The following is a 17,308-nucleotide window of genomic DNA, read 5'->3' on the forward strand; positions in this document are numbered from 1 at the left end:
AGATTTCACCCTCACCAAAATCTGTCCAAAGCATTTCTATGGGCAACGACTGCCATTGTTAGGGGGGAGACATGAGCGTCTCGTCATATACAAATCTTGAGTCTAGTAGGCAGCCATTATGTATGCCCTATTTAGTCAAGTGAAAGGGGATTGTGTGAGGGCTACAGCATGGTAGGAACCTTAACTGAATTAAGTGGTGCAGATTTTAAAAAAGTACACAAGAAATTAGTGTTTTCTTAGAAAAATGAAAATATATTCTCATGAGGTAATTCTCTAAAAATTGAGGTAAGAATTTGCATAGTATCACTTCCATAAATGTATACACACCCGAGGCAGTATGAGCACAATGCCAACAAACATATCGGGTGGAAATGTGCTTTGAATTCTCCCCAAAAGGTGAATCTAGAGATGAACAGCATTTAGGTTGAGAGCAGTTAAGCTAGTACCAGCATGGAGATCTCTCACAAACACACAGCAAGGATCTACTTGCATCAGTCTGGCTATTTTATACTTACATTATACAGAGCCAACTATATTGTGTGAACACATGCTGGTATACACACACACACACACACACACAGGAGAGACGGGTCAGACCTGCTGGTGATTCCAAACAACTAGAGGGGGAAGGAATCAATTACAAAACTATAAAAATCGAACAGTCAGTGGCCCTGTTTTTTTTTTTTTTTTTTTTTTTTTTTAAACAACTTTTGTGAAACATCCTCGATGTTCAAGTATACAAAAATACATTCTAAATGCTGGCCTGGGTAGGACTGCATTTCACAGTCTCTGCTACAAAGAACTGATACCAAATACACTTCTGGCAAAGGAACTACAAAAATAGATATGTTCTGATAACGAAGGGCACTTTTCTATGACAATTATGACTGTGGCAGCCGCATCTGCTGTAGGGATGCCAACCAAAAGTTAGGCGGCAACAAGCCTAAAAACACCAGCACCACATTCTGAACAGAGGGCATTATTCAGCTAAAAACAAACATCCCTTTGGAAACTGGTTATAAAATAGATTTTCCAAAACCAGTCAAAGAATATATCTTGCAAATGTTCTGTAATTGTTTTTGGAGAAGCTGAGATACTTTTTAAACGTTTCCCTCGTGCTTTGGCGTGAGGTCAGTAGTCAATTATGAACCATTTCCTGACCGACCGGACTTACTACAGAGAGCGATACCAAAGATGGTGGATAAATTAAGATGAACCAGAAGATAGGAGCGAGGGAGGTGTCTCGCTTCCCCTTACGTCTCTGGCGAAACTAAAGGGGTTAAACTCTAAAAAGACTATTTATGGAGGGAATTATCTGTTTCAGTCTACATTCCAGTTGAGAATTTGACTGACTGACATCCCTTAGTCAACTGTCTAAAGTGGCTGTGAGAAACATTTTAGTTGATTCAAATCATTTGAGAAAAATAAAAACAGAGCACAGAAGAGCAGAAGGTTGACACCTGAATAAATCTGAACTAGATTACACAGTCACACCTGGCCAAAGTCTGTCTCTACTCCTGTAAAGGCGTGTCTATAATACAACGCACAACTTGGCTGATACTCTTGATAAAATAAACCTGTACACTATCAAACACGTTTTCCTTTTCTTTTAAAACGCATATAAAACAACATGTACAAGAAATTCACAAAGACAAAAAGAAATGTCCTTTGAGACTATGTCCTTTGTGTCTTTTAGAAAAATAAATGATAAAATTATCATTCCTCCCCCCAGAGGAGATAAAATGAACACAAAGAAAGAGCGTGAGAGAGGGGGGGTTGAGATGTTTTGGTGGTGGTGGTAATGTAATGATGTCATGTCACTGGACTGCTGAGGTACAAAGGAGGAGGGTTTGGGGCGGGGCTCAGTGGGTCCTGGTCCTGAGTGAAGCGCTGCGTGTAGAAGAGTATGTAGGCCTGGGCACCACATACCTCCTCCACAGAACACACGTTCAGCTTAGAGTCATTACAGTGGACCCAGAACCCTGACAGAGGGAGAAGAGAGAAAGGGTATTAGATGTAGGTCAATTCCAAGAAAATGTATCAAGAGAAGGTTGTGTGTGTCACCTTTGTATTTGTAATCTTTTACATAAAAATGTATTTTGCTAGTGAGTGAGATGTTCTTACTTCCTTCTTTGTTGTAGCAGTAGGCAGTGTAGTGGCCAGAGCCGAAGCCCTTCCCATGATGCATCACCACAGCGGACAGTTCATACAGGAAGTGTTTGGGGCTCGGGGAGCCGGCAGGGGCGGGACTGGAGCATGGCGAGCCCTTGGGGGAGGGGTCTCTGCAGCAGTATGGCTCCATGTTGAGGAGCTGGTCAAAGCTGACGTGGACCCCGATCTTCTCCCTGTGGTTTCTCCCAGACCACCTGACAACCAATCACAAGCACATCAACAGACCAAATCACCAAATAAGACAGCTAGGGTGTTTCAAATGCATGGTTGTGTTATGGTTCTTGAGCAGTTGCTATGTGCTCAATGGTTACCTGCAGTGTTTGAGGTGCATGGGTGTGTTATAGTCATCGTGTGGTCATAATGCGGTCAGTACCTGAAGCGTTTGAGGTGCAGGCGCAGGACCTGAGGCAGTTTGTGAACCATCAGCTGTTTCTGAGCTTCAGTCAGGATGACAGGCTTGGAGGAGAACCTCCGCCGCTTACCTAGAGACAAGAGTGAGCATTAACCCACACTAACCCAACTTGCACACTAGAGGGACACCTCAGACAGTGCCAGAGTAATGAGGAGTTGAGCGTGTGGAAATCCCACTCATCGCTCATGGAGCAGTGCTTACCTCCTTGAAAGAGAATATGCTAGGCCTATTGAGCCAAAACCAATGATGGCCTATTGTATAGATAATAGAACAAAAATGAACTAAACATTTAACCCAGAGTCTTTGCCCTGTCTAAGTGAGTGAGGTTCGGGTGGTTTTACTACAGTAACCCCGGGCATCACAGGATCATTTAGCTATTTGATTTGGAATTTTAAGACCCGTTGGACTATAACAAAAATATATTATAATTTGATACATTTTTGGGGGGGGACCTTCATTCTATTAGCCCATACAAACGCATTGAATAACATTCACTACATGGAACAGATAGTTCCCAAAAATATATAAAAATGTAATTTGTTCTGAAGTATCTGTCCTATATCTGAGATATAAGATCAGGAAACATTTGATATTATTACGGTATATATATATATATATATATATATTTTTTTTTTTTTACATGTATTTAACCCCTTATTTTTGGCTCTAAATACTGTCTAAGCCGGGGTGGGGGGTTCTACTAAGCTATATGGAATTGTTTTAAGTGTCATACCAAGGATCCTTTTGCTACTTGATTTGGAATTTTAAGACCCCTTGAAGTATCAACACAATTTATACATCTTTTTAATGAAAAACATGTTTTGGCCTTACTGCTATTAGCCCATACAAACGCAATGAATAACAGATTCACTACATGGAACAAATATTCACTACATGGAACAAATAGTCCCCCCCCCAAAAAAAATCTAAAGGAAGTTTGTTTTTAAATGTCTGTCCTATATCTGAGAGATATAAGAAAGATCAGCAAACATTTTTTTTTCTTTTTTTTTCATGTATTTAACACCTTATTTCTGGCACTAAACGGTCTCCATATATACTTCCACTAATTTTTTCATCTGGTACCGGGGGACCTTTAGACGAGTCGTGAGGCCTGTGGGCTTCCTAGAGCAAAACAACCAACCTAGTCGTGAGAGTCTCACCTTCGCACAGAAGGGTCATATTAGTGTGTAGCCCAAACTGTTTGGATGCTACAGACAGAAGTTGGCAGATCGGCTGTACCGACTTCAGACGAGTCCCAAGCAGTTTGTGGGGGTCAGAGAGCAAAACTGAGAACAACATCATGTACGTGAGAGGGGTCATCTGTCCATAGAGGGGTCGTAATAGTTTGAGCGCCAAACCGTTCACACGCTACAGACGATTTTGTGTGAAGACCAATTTTCGGGATATCTCATGGTGAGAAACACCGCTCTTAGCTCTGTCACCCTTCACCGCAGATGCGGAAATGCGACATAGGCAGATGCAGTGGATGGAGACGCATCCAATGCCACAAAAACTATCTAGCTTAAACAGATTTTTATGGGAACTTTTGTATTATGCTAATAAGATTTCCACAGGGCGCGGATATCGACCTTAGGGGGTTTAAGAGATCAATTTTTTTGTTTATAAATACTTTGCTACAATGACACACTTAGCTAGCTACCACAAACTCATTCCTTTCTGTTAGCGTGTGCACGTACTAAGTACACCATCATGCTTTCGGGATACCTGTCTTCAGATTCCCCAGTGATTCTTTAGTTGTGGACACTACATCACTGCACTCCCTCTCTTGCTCCTCATCTTTGTAAGGCACCTTGATTTTTCACCTGTGTGTTTTATCAGTTCCTTTCTGAAAAGATTTAGCATACTAGATAACAGTAACTAAAGCCAGGGGATAATGCAGCACACAAGTAGACTACAAATGCATGCTGGTCCGGGCATGCCCTGAGCTTGTGAAGTGAGCGCTACTGGAGCGAAATTGGACTGGGCGAGAAGGCCGACGCTCCAGCCTTTGGGAAACTCGCTCAAGTCAAATTTAGCATTCTCCGCTCCAGCTCCGGCCACATGCTCTGGACAGGGCTATGTGAATACTCACTCAGTCTAACTATAGCACTGAATGGTAGTTTGACATGCAGACAGAAAAATCGAGAAAACTAACTGCTTTGGCAAAATTACTGTACCTCTAACAAACATACCATTGAATGAATGCGTGTTTGTGTGTGCTCACTGTGTACGTTTGTGTATGTGTGCCTCTGTCACTCACTGTTGCACTGGTCGCAGGCGTAGATGTTGCCCTCCAGGGCTTCGGTCTCCGTGAACTTGGCCAGCATCTCCGTCAGCTGGCACGAGACCTGCGCTGCGCTCTCCCGGCTGTTGCTGTGGTAACGCTCGGGGAACTCCAGCGATAGGTCCCAGAAAGGTTCCACCGTGTTGGAGCGGTGGTCACATGCTAGACACGTCACCTGATGGAGGGGGAAGAGAAGAGAGAGAAAGAGGTGGGGCAGAGAGAGAGGGAGAAAGAGAGAGTTGAGGGGCGAAAGAGTGAGAGGGAGAAATTGAGGATGAAAGAGAGTTGTGTGAAGGCAAGCCAAGGGCAGCTGAGCTAACTAACGCAGTAGCACACACAGGAACTGGATTGTCTGAGATACACAGCTTTAGAAACACTGCCCCCCCACTCACACACACACCCTTGTTAGGAAAGAGCAGGTGTGGGTGTATGCTCAGAGAACTCAAGACACTCCTCTCTTTCACACACCGAAGCAGAAAGTACACACGTTCAGTCACACTCACGCACTCTCTTATGGGTAAATCGATTTGAATTCAATCACTTTTAGAGAGCATCCCTTTTGATTTAAACAAACCTTTCCATACATGTTTGGCCATGGAAGAAGTGGTCTGAAATTGATTTTTGGACCTGAAAACATTCAGGAGATAAAAGGTGTTCAAAGTTTTGCATACCCCACCCTACAGGGTGAGACATCCATGTCTTTATCACTGGGAAAGATAAATGGTTGAGTTTTATATAATTTAAAATGCTTACAAACAGGGTCGTGAAACTATTTTATAATTTCTTTAAAAATATACACTACCATTCAAAAGTTTGGGGTCACGTAGAAATTCCCTTGTTTTTGAAAGAAAAGCGCATATTTTGTCCATTAAAATAACCTCAAATTGATCAGAAATAGTGTAGACATTGTTAATGTTGTAAATGACCTTGAAGGCCAGCATCCCCGATTCGCCTCTTCACTGTTGACGTTGAGTGGTGTTGTGTGGGTACTATTTAATGAAGCTGCCAGTTGACTTGTGAGGCGTCTATTTCTCAAACTAGACATTCTAATGTACTTTTCATCTTGCTCAGTTGTGCACCGGGGCCTCCCACTCCTCTTTCTATTCTGGTTAGAGCCAGGTTGCGCTGTTCTGTGAAGGGAGTAGTACACCTTACTGTACGAGATCTTCAGTTTCTTGGCAATTTCTCACATGGAATAGCCTTCATTTCTCAGAACAAGAACAGACTGACGAGTTTCAGAAGAAAGTCTTTGTTTCTGGCCATTTTGAGCCTGTAATCGAACCCACAAATGCTGATGCTCCAGATACTCAACTAGTCTAAAGAAGAACAGTTTTATTGCTTCTTTAATCAGAACAACAGTTTTCAGCTGTGCTAACATAATTGCAAACAGGTTTTCTAATGATCAATTAGCATTTTAAAATGATAAACTTGGATTAGCTAACACAACGTGCCATTGGAACACAGGAGTGATGGTTGCTGATAATGGGCCTCTGTATGCCTATGTAGATATTCCATTAATAACTTGTTATGGCTGCATCCCTTGTTCTCAATTTCCGCCTGAAGAAATACCCTAATCTAACTGCCTGTAGCTCAGCCCCAGAGGCAAGGATATGCATATTCTTGGTATCATTTGAATGGAAACATTCTGAAGTTTGTGGAAATGTTAATTGAATGTAGGAGAATATAACACAGTAGATCTGGTGGAAGAAAAGAGAAAGAAAGAGCATACGTTTTTTATTGTTGTAGCATCATCTTTCACATGTACTAGAATAGCCACACAGTCAGATAGGATGCTGGAGATAATTTTGATGGATAACACAAGAGGTCAGCTGTAGGTGTGCAAAGTTTCAGACTGATAACTTCAGGAATGGGCGAGCTACATGACATTTAGCATGAAGTCACCCAGGTGTCCCACACAAGTTGCCCTAATGTACCTAAGTGGCCGAATTGGTGAAATTACCTATAACTATATACAACAGTGCAAATAACTATATACAACATATCAAAAAGCAATTCTAACACACAAAAAATATATTAGAATAAATAAATAAAAAACGGGGGTAGACCCTTGGGAAGTCCTCTACACAATATTTTGCTGCCTGTGCCATGTCCCATAGCAGTCTCTTTCTGATGTAAAGCAGAGGCAAACTGAACAAGTGGTGCAGGTGATGGGGGACTTCATGCGACACAGAACACAACGACGCCTCCATGCTTTGCCCTTTTGGCCCTGAGGCACAGTCATGCCTGCAGTAATGAACTGTGGCATATGAACACATATGTGTGTGTTTGCTGTTCTACTCCATTCCATTTGAATAAAAAATGTAAAATATATATATATCTGACATACACACCCAAACAAACAAACAAACAAACAACACACACAGGTTATGGGTCGTACACATACATACACACAGACACACTATAGCCAATGTGTACTTTACACATTTCATTGCAAATTGCAAAAAAAAAATATTTTTTGCAAAAAAATATAATATATATTTATATTTCATAAAACGGCATTAGCACTTACCAGTCCAGAAGTACGTCCTGTCCTTGCAGAAACAGCTCCTCAATGTTTGGATCATAAATGTGTTCACTCAAAGATTCCTCAAACAAAAAATCTGTCTCACTTTCCCGATCAATCTCTTCTATAATCTGGTGCAAATCTGTATACATAGACTTGGACTTCGCTTTCCCTGATTTATTCGCCAAAAACACTTTCCAAAATACTACTTTCCAAAACACCGCTGTGCGTAACAAGCGTGACTGCAAATAGTCTGTTGGTCAATGGCGAGAATGTTTTCTTTACGCGTGCGTTTACAAACAAGGGATGGTGGTCCAACCCATAACCATCACATACTGGCGTTTACCTCAGCTCATTGGCTATCTACCCAGCTGGATTTCAAGAAGATCAGTGGTCATTGGGCAGAAATACAGTCAATCAACGAAGCTTGGCTAATATTATTGGTGCGCAATGAACTCATTGCTCGTTGTCTTCAAATCAGTTCACTTCGGTCAATACACCCCGCAAAAAAAACAATAAAGTTTGGCTGTGTTACAAATATCCAGAAGATTGCAATGGAACCAACCATGACTAGATAAACGATTGTTTATTGTGTGTAATTACGTCGAATGCTCCGTAAAAAGTTGATAGAGATGGAAATCACGACACAAACGGTTTACAAAATGTTTCGTTTTAGGCTATAAAAATGGATTTTATCAAAGAAAACGGCACTTCCTTTGATCACTGGGACCCTCAGGAAGAGAAATAAGAGCAAGATATCAGAATGTAAGTCATAATTTTACCTTCAGATGTGAATTTGTCAAAACTGTCATGGCGGAAAATGTTTGTTATTGTTGATCGCTCTTCTCAAACAAAAGCATGGCATTTGTTCTCTGTAATAGCTATTTTAAATCGGAAAACGTAGTTTGATTACCAAGATTCTAATCTTTTGAAGGATGTAAGACACTTGCATTTTCAAGAATGTTTAATGTTACGACGTTGTATTTTTAGTTAGTCACTCTGAAATTTCCCCGGATGTTGATCCCTGTACGGGGATCACAGCCATAAGAGGTTCTTATGGCTGAGGGCGCTATTTTCACATTCGGATAAAAAGCATGCCCAGAGTAAACTGCCTGCTACTCAGGCCCAGAAGCTAAGATATGCATATTATTAGTAGATTTGGATAGAAACTTCAGAGTGTTTTCTAAAACTGTTTGAATGTTGTCTGTGAGTATAACATAATTCATATGGCAGGCGAAAACCTGAGAAAAAATCCAACACGGAAGTGGGAAATCTGAGGTTTGTAGGTTTTCAAGTCTTTGCCTATCCATGATACAGTGTAAATTTGGTCCGATTGCACTTCCTAAGGCTTCCACTAGATGTCAACAGTCTAGAACCTTGTTTCAGGCTTCTACTGTGAGGGGGGAGCGAATAAGAGCTGTTTGACTAAGGGGTCTGGCAGAATGCCATGAGCTAAGTCAGGCGCGCGGCCGTGAGAGTGAGCTCTGTTCCTTTTCATTTCTAAAGACAAAGGAATTGTCCGGTTGAAACATTATTGAAGATTTATGATAAAAACATCCTAAAGATTGATTCTATACATCGTTTGACATGTTTCTACGAACTCTAATGGAACTGTTTTGACTTTGTCTGGACCAAAGGAGGTATTTAGACATAAAGATGAACTTTATCGAACAAAACTAACATTAATTGTGGAACTGGGATTCCTGGGAGTGCATTCCGATGAAGATCATCAAAGGTAAGTGAATATTTATAATGCTATTTCTGACTTTTGTTGGCTCCACAACATGGCGGGTATCTGTATGGCTTGTTTTGGTGCCTGAGCGCTGTAAGATTATTGCATGGTGTGCTTCTGCCATAAAGCTTTTTTGAAATCGGACACAGCGGTTGCTACCTAGCAGACCGGGTATGGTAACTGTTGGTGGTGAAGGAGACCAGACTACAGAGGTAAAGAGAGAGTTTACCCAAAAGAGCTTTGTAGATGAACACATACAACTGTATCTTTCTGCACATATAAAGTGAGGTCCAACCTACCATGTGGTACAATGTGCAATGGTGGGTGAGTGACTTGGCATTTGTAATAAAGCGCAAGGATGCACGATAAACAGAGTCCAGTCTCGGTAAGACAGATGAGGTTGCATGCATATACAACAAGTCACCATAATCAATTACAGAGAGAAAGGCCTGAACAAGCTTCTTTCTAGGCATAAGTGGAAAGCAAGCCTGATTACAAAAATAAAAACCCAATTTCAAGTTAAGCTTTGTCACAAGATTATCCACATAAACTTTAAAGGACAACTTGTCATCTAACCAAATACCTAGGTATTTGTAGGATAACACCTTTTTAATGGATAAGCCACCAGATGTGACATTTTCACTTAGGGGTGTACTCACTTTTGTTGCCAGCGGTTTAGACATTAATGGCTGTGTGTTGAGTTATTTTGAGGGGACAGCAAATGTACACTGTTATACAAGCTGTACACTCACTACTTTACATTGTAGCAAAGTGTCATTTCTTCAGTGTCACATGAAAAGATATACTCAAATATTTACAAAAATGTGAGCGGTGTACTCACTTTTGTGATATACTGTATATGTAACTTTGCTGGTTGCATCCCATTTCCCAAATCATTAATAAAAATTGAGAACAACACAGGAGCTAAAATGGAACCCTGGGGCACAGCTCTACTAATCTCAAGAAAGCTAGACTTGTGATTGTCAGTATATACACATTGTGTTCTGTCAGAAAGATAGTTCCTAAACCAATTTACTGCCCCGTCACTGAGACCAATGTTTCTGAGTCTAGCTAGCAACAATTAATGGTCAACTGAATCAAATGCCTTTGATAAATCCACAAACAGAGCAACACAATGTTGCTTTTTATTAAGTGCATTTATAATGTAATTTACCACTGCCATAGCTGCAGTTGTGGTACTATGCCCCGATCTAAAGCCAGACTGAACCTCGCTTAGTATGTTCTTTTCAATTAAGAAGTTTTTTAACTGTGAGTTCACTAGGGATTCATAGACTTTGGCTAGGATAGGGAGTTTGGAGATAGGACGATAGTTATTAGCATCTGAGGGATCTCCACCCTTCAGTAGTGGGTGGACATAAGCTGATTTCCAAATGCTGGGTATGGAATTGGTCAAGAGACTTAAGTTGAAAATGTGAGCAACAGGTTCAGTAATAATACCAGCTGCTATCTTTAAGAGGTAGGGGTCCAGGTTGTCTGGACCTGCATACTTTTTAGTGTCTATAGCCTTTAGTGCTTTACAGACCTCAGTATAAGAAACAGGCTCCAAGTTAAAATGGTTCACACGAGGGCCTATATCATAGTTGACTGGAACAGAGCTTACATTAGAGGCCTGGGCCCCACCATTATCAAAAACTGAACCAGCAGATATGAAGTGATTGTTAAAAACCCCTACAAAATCAGCTTTATCCTTCACTTCATTAGAATCCATCATTAAATGGTCAGGAAGGCCAGAGGATACATTAGAACATGACACTGATTTGATTAGCTTCCAGAACTTGGTAGGGTTGTTTAGGCTCTCTGTGACAGCATTTAAATAGTAATCTGATTTGGACTTCCTGATCAATCCTGTGCATTTGTTTCTTAGCGCTCTGAAGGAGGTCCAGTCAACAGGAGCATTTGTATGTCTAGCTTGAGCCCAAGAGATGTATATCTTTCTAATTAATTCTGCCAAGTTATCTGAAAACCAGGGATTGTCCCCTCCACCGATTCAAAATTTCTTCACTGGGGAATGCTTATCCCAAATCGACACAAATGTCATATAAAAATAGTCCCAGGCAGTGTCAACATTGGGAATCAGACTTACTCTGTCAATATTAATGGTACAGATCATGTAAGAACGCTTGCTCATCAAACTGTCTAAAACGTCTTTTAAAAATATAACGTTGTTTGGCTTGGGTCATTTTTGTATTTCTAACACAAGCAATTGCACAGTGATCACTGATATCATTACAGAATATCCCAGTTGATGTGTATATGTGAGGGGTATTGATTAGCATAATGTCCAATAGCGTGGATTTGTTAGGTGCTCTGGGATTTGGTCTTGTAGGCACATTAATTAATTGAGCGAGATTCAGAGTCACACAGTTCTTTAAAAGAGTTTGATACAGATCTAAGCATGTCCCAGTTCAAATCTCCTAAAATAATGAATTCAGAGTCATTTAGCTTGTGCAGGACATCAGAAAGAGAGTTAAGTGCGTCTCCCGAAGCCAAGGGCGGTCTGTAGCAGCAGACTACAGTGATGTGGTAGTCCTTATATACGTTCACTTTAACCGCAAGCAATTCAAAATGTTTGGCTTTGGTAATCGAGAGAATTTCAGAGGTGTTAAACTCGGATATCATATCAATTCTAACCCTTTTACTCACCCGAGCCTTTCTAAAAAACGGTGTACCCATCAATAGAAATTGAGTTATTTGACACAGATTTCTTTAGCCAAGTTTCTGATAAAACCATTACGTCTGCATATTCTAAATCATGTCTATTTTTGGAAATAGACTTCTGACGTTAACATGCAAGAGGCCAAAACCTGCTCTGTTTTCAAAATCATAGGGAGTCAGTAGAGATTGCAGGGTATCTACCGGCCCAGGGTTTGGTCGCACGTTACCAGAGATCAACAATAAAAGCATAACAATATATCTCAATTGCCCAATGAGTTAGGACTTGGTGGAGCCAGCACCATTTTCAATAAGATGAACTGAGTCTTTCGACACAGGAAAAAAAGTAATACAATAGTTTTTGATTTTGGAAGAATGCCATCAAGTATAGGTCCAGTTGCGTTTGAGAGTGGTACAAATGTAATTGCAGAGAGAGACCAAGTTCCTGGTGGTATTGACATGGTCTCGTCGGAGTGTTTGCAAATTGTAGGGCATAAGGCGAAGATTATTCACTCACCCATTGATCATTCAGCCTATTTAATCCAGGATGGCTTTGAGTAAAGAGCAGGCACAGTAACAGATACATAATATGGTTTTTAGAGGTCTTTCAGCAACGACCTGTAGACGTAGATTTTCCCACAGCGCATCAGGTTTTCCAATCCGATAACCACTTCTCTGCTCCTAGCCTTCAGTGCGCACCGGCGCTCGCGTAGCAGGCCTGCGCGCAGACAGACGTTCCTGACTCGGCGAGCTCCAACTCCAGAAAGGTATAGAAAAAAATAAAGGCATTCTCAATCCGAAATCTTTGTACAAGTAAATTTCGTAAAAATAGAGACTGAGATCTAAAAATAATAGTTGTTATATACAGCACCCACCTTCACATAAAAAGTATTTGCTTCTGTAAACAGGATCAGGGTCACAGGATCACACAAACGGATAGACTGATTGGCTAACATCTTGGAGAATTGCCGCAAATGGAGGATTCTTTGACGAAAGCAAAGTTTGAAGGACAATTATTATTTCAATTAAAAATCATTATTTTTAACCTTGTCAACATCTTGACTATATTTCCTATTCATTTTGCAACTCATTTCATGTATGTTTTCATGGAAAACAAAGAAATTTCTGTGACCCCAAACTTTTGAACGGTAGAGGTTAAAAAATGTCAATAACAAAACAAAAATCAAGTAATTATAAAGTAGTTTGACAACGCTTTTTGTAAACTTTAAAATTATATAAATCTCAACCATTTATCTTTTCCATTGATGAAGACATGGATGTCTCTTGGTATGGTATGCAAAAGGGGTCAACTTCGAGCACTTTTATCTCAAGTGTTTTGGCATTCGGGTCCAAAAAGTCACTTTCTGAGCCGTTCTACAATGGGCAAGTATGGAAGGTTTCGTTCAAATCAAAAGGGGTTCTGTCGAAAAGTTTATGAATTCAAATGGATTTACCCTTCCATTAACTATTAAAATGACGGAGCTTCAGAATGTGTTGATCTGCCATTGAAATGTCCCCATTTCTTGATTGGAGCCAAGCACATTTAGACAGTATCATTTTGGCATATTGTATTTTATATATATTTATTTTATATTACTATCAAGACAAAAATGTGGTAACAGTCACGCACAATGTGCAGTAAAACCTCCCATCCAAATCCCTCCAGTAAGATCACTACTAATAAATGTAAAGGCCCTTTAATCCCTTTTAAACCATGTCCAGACTGGTGAATTGCAAAAGTGTGTGTGTTTATCAGTATAAAAGTGTGTATCAGTCTGTGTATATCTGTGTTTGGGAGAGTGTGTGCCTCTCTCTCTCTTACCTGGCTGAGGAGCTGACCGTGGAAGATGGTGTTGACTATGCTGAGCACCTGCTTGATGAGATGTCTCTGTCCGGTTGACACACCAGCGTGCGGCGTGCGAGTCCCTGTGCTCTCCAGCTCGTGCTGCACCTTGTCAAGTAGCTCACACAGGAACTCCTGGGCATCCTGCTGGGCGTAGCCCCGGAAGGCTGGGATCAGCTGCCACACCGAGTGCAGCATGGCGAAGGGCGACACCAGCGCCCACTTGCCCGACCACATCACCTGGAAGAGTGTGTGCAGCTCATGGCACAGGGAGATGTGCTTGGAGCTGGGCTCCTTGGGCTGAATCAGCTCCATGCTCCGGGCCCTGGAGGCCCCCCCGCTTAGCCCAGCACCCACCTGGGGGCCTCTCCTCTGGGCCAGCGGGGAGGACGACACAGGGCCCCCGGGGCTGGGAACCACCAGCTGGCCGTGAACAGCCGAGGCCAGCAGCTCCAGGGCCTGCGTCAGGTCCAGCCGGAGGAAACACTCCCTGAAGATGTGAAGGTGGCTCAGCACCTGTAGGATGGAGTTCATGTAGCACGTGTTGCCTAGGTTACGCAGACCCGTGACACCCGGAGTGACAGTGGGCCGCCGTTTGAGGGGCGAGTCGCCCTGTTTGGAGGGGGCACGGCGGGGGGCCGGAGAGGGGGCAGTCCGGGCTTGGGCAGAGGAGGCTCTGGGTTTGCCTTTGGTGGAAGAAGAGGGGGTTGAGTAGCGAGAGGGTTTGGGCGCGGAGGTTTTAGGGGGGCGGCCCATTCTCTTGGGGGTGTGAGTGGCGGGGCTCTGGGTTCTTGGTTGGGGGGCGAGGGGGGTCTGGGGTGTGTAAGTGGTGCGTGTTCGTGTGGGGCAGGGGGTGACAGCAGCGGCGGCAGCAGCTCTCTGGCTGGCTCTCCTCAGGCGGTGACTCTTCCTGGGTGGAGCGCTCTCCAACGCTTCCTGTAGCTGCCTCTTCAACGTCTTCCTCCTCTCCCTCAACTCCTTCCTCCTCCTCTCCTCCTCCTCTCTATGCCTCTCCTCCTCCTCCCTCTGCCTCTCCTCCTCCTCTCTCTGCCTCTCCTCCTCCTCCCTCCTCTTCCCCCCTTCCGTTAGGCTGAACCAGGTGTGGAACACTCGACCCATCAGTGCCCGGCGGCGGTGCCAGAGCGCCGTGAACATGCGGTCCTCGTCCCTCAGCTGCAGTTCGCTGGAGCCGCAGGGCTGGGGGGCGTCGGGCGGAGCGCTAGCCGATCTCAAAGTGCGTCCTGAGCGGGTGGTGACCTCGTAGCGCTGGCTCTGGATGGCGCTGAGCGTGGAGCGCAGCAGCTTGAGGTCTCCCGTCGCGTTGTCGTTGAGCACGTAGTCGTCACATAGGTAGCAGAAGACATAGAGCTCGTTGACCTCTATGGCCAACGGGTGGCGATGCTGCAGGAAGTGCTGCAGGGCGTGCTCCTCGATGTAGCGGCCGCACGCAACGTGGGCGCAGCCCAGGCAGGCCCACACCGACTCTGTGGTGTTGCAGTCCACGCAGTGCCACTTCTGGGGGTTGAGGATGGAGTGGTCTGGGGCCAGCCTGAGCCGCCCCACGTGCTTACACCTGTCCATCGCACACACTTGCTGGGGGGCTCAGTCCGTGTGTGTGTCTGTGGGTAGGCGAGTGTGGATGTGACACGTCCACACTGGGGCTTCAGATCACCATTGCGAGCTCAGAAACTGGGCGGTCCCACGGCATGGCTTTATCTGGGGAGGAAGAGAGAGACTGAGTGAGAAAGGCAGTTGTACAAAACTCTTTAAACTTCTCTAATCTCCGCTCAGTAAAGGCCTTACCCAAATTGTGTGAAGAGATCCTTTGTTTTACAAGATGCATGTTAGTGAAAACAATTGTATCAAAACCTTTTTAACCCACAACCCATTCTGGTCTTTATAATAACTTGTGGTCACGCATTTAACCAGTTAGCTCTCTAACATGGGTACTTATTGTCAAAAAAGACAGGACGATATCCTGAATGTTGACTGTGGTGATCAGATGTGGTTTTCTGCCATTACAGATTTCCTTCCTCTAATGTACCCTTTAAAACAGTTTGCATAACCCTGGGGGGTTAGGCACTTCCGTAGCACAGTTTGAAAACTGCTGGGGTTGGGGATTTCTGTTTTAGAGTCTCAGCCCCATCATCATCACCCCCCAATGAGGCCAAAGGGAGACTTAAGCCTGGAAAACAAAGGGGGGCTGAGCTGGGAGGGTAGAGCACCCTTTGTATGTGTACAGGCAGCCTTACAAAGAGAAAGGGGCAAGAGAAGATATGGATATAGAAAGGGAATGGAGAAAGAGATGGATAGGAAGATCAAAAGGGAAACTAACCTCGAGGATCAGAGGATGCCAGTCCCAGCTACTGTTACCCTTCTCCATGAACCAATCTATAGTATATTTAGGAGGAGAAACAGGACAAGACCGACCCTGACTACACATGTCCAAGTTCTAAGGGGTGTTTGTTTACCATTCAAGACTCCCTGTGTATGATTTAAATAAGTAACGTTAGCTGTTACCACTGAAGGAGTTTCTGGCTGGCATGCCTTGACTGAGTCTGTCAACATTGTACCCCTTTGACTCCCACTGTTTTTATATAACATTTAATCAATGCAATTGTGGTTTTATAACCATCGACATTCGTGATACATTATTCAGTTTTTTTACTCCACAATAGATCTGGTGGGCAGTTACTAGCAAGGACATTCCTTTGCTTCTGCCTAATTTTACCCAGTCAACACTGACAAATAGCGAGAGATGTGTTTTCAAACCTGCTAACTTAGCTAGCAAGCTTTCCCAAACGTGTTTACCATTTCACTAACTCACCCTACATTGGTAAATTATCCCCGCAAGACAACTTTGAAAACTAACTCTAGCTAACAATGTCACCAAAATACTGGTAACTAACCGCTCCTTCTTCTATCCGTGATGTCACTATCTATCTATAGTTATAACACGACTAACGTTACTGCTGACAAGAACCTACTCGTAAACTTATCGAGGAGGATAGCGAAGGCTCGTGCGCGCGCCTAAGGTGCCCTTGTGCTTTCTTTCTCTGTCTGGCGGCATGTATCTTCTAAATAAACACAAATCGAATATCTAGCGTAAGATAGCTAAACAATCGCTAGTAAAATAATAAAGTATCTAGCTAGTTTGTTGGCTAACGTGGTGAGTAACATAGCTAGCTACATGGCTAGCAGCAACCAAGCTAATATTGTCAAGCCAAGTCTAAATACTTTAGGGGTCAATGCGTCAGGGTTTGAATTGTTTATCAAACATGCTAGTTAGTTTTCAGAGGAATGTGTACACCATTACAACTGACACGAATTGTAAAGAAAGGCGAAAATTGAAAAAGTACCATACCTATCCTTCACGGCACTTATTCCTCTGGTACTAAAACGGTCGCCATCTTGTATCTACTCTTGTCGCGTGGTGTTGGCTCGAGCGCGTCCGCGGTAGGGTAGCGTCAAGTGTCGTTGCCTGGCTCAAGGTAGAGGCTCTCCTAACATCAGATCTAAGATCAGATTATTCTACCCCAACTCTAAACGTTATCATTGAGGTGATTATAAAACATCTGACTTTGTATCAGTGGTTAGGGGCAACCTCTAACCTACTCAGCACAGATGGCACAATTTTGTGACATAAATTCATGAAGCCAGGCCTACAC

At 43.0% G+C, this 17,308-nt stretch overlaps 1 protein-coding gene across 1 annotated transcript; it reads right to left on the reverse strand.

Moving 5' to 3' along the window:
- Window positions 1–231: 231 nt before the first annotated feature.
- Window positions 232–17,077, reverse strand: LOC120031900 (ubiquitin carboxyl-terminal hydrolase 44-like). The gene is made up of 6 exons (XM_038977728.1): window positions 17,005–17,077; window positions 13,620–15,356; window positions 4,845–5,043; window positions 2,546–2,654; window positions 2,125–2,366; window positions 232–1,982 (listed from the first exon to the last, which is right to left on the reverse strand). The coding sequence occupies exons 2-6, from the start codon at window positions 15,219–15,221 to the stop codon at window positions 1,813–1,815; spliced, it is 2,322 nt and encodes a 773-aa protein (XP_038833656.1). The 5' UTR covers window positions 15,222–15,356; window positions 17,005–17,077; the 3' UTR covers window positions 232–1,812.
- Window positions 17,078–17,308: the final 231 nt, after the last annotated feature.

Source organism: Salvelinus namaycush, chromosome 38 (genome assembly GCF_016432855.1).
Source record: "Salvelinus namaycush isolate Seneca chromosome 38, SaNama_1.0, whole genome shotgun sequence".
Lineage (NCBI taxonomy): Eukaryota > Metazoa > Chordata > Actinopteri > Salmoniformes > Salmonidae > Salvelinus > Salvelinus namaycush.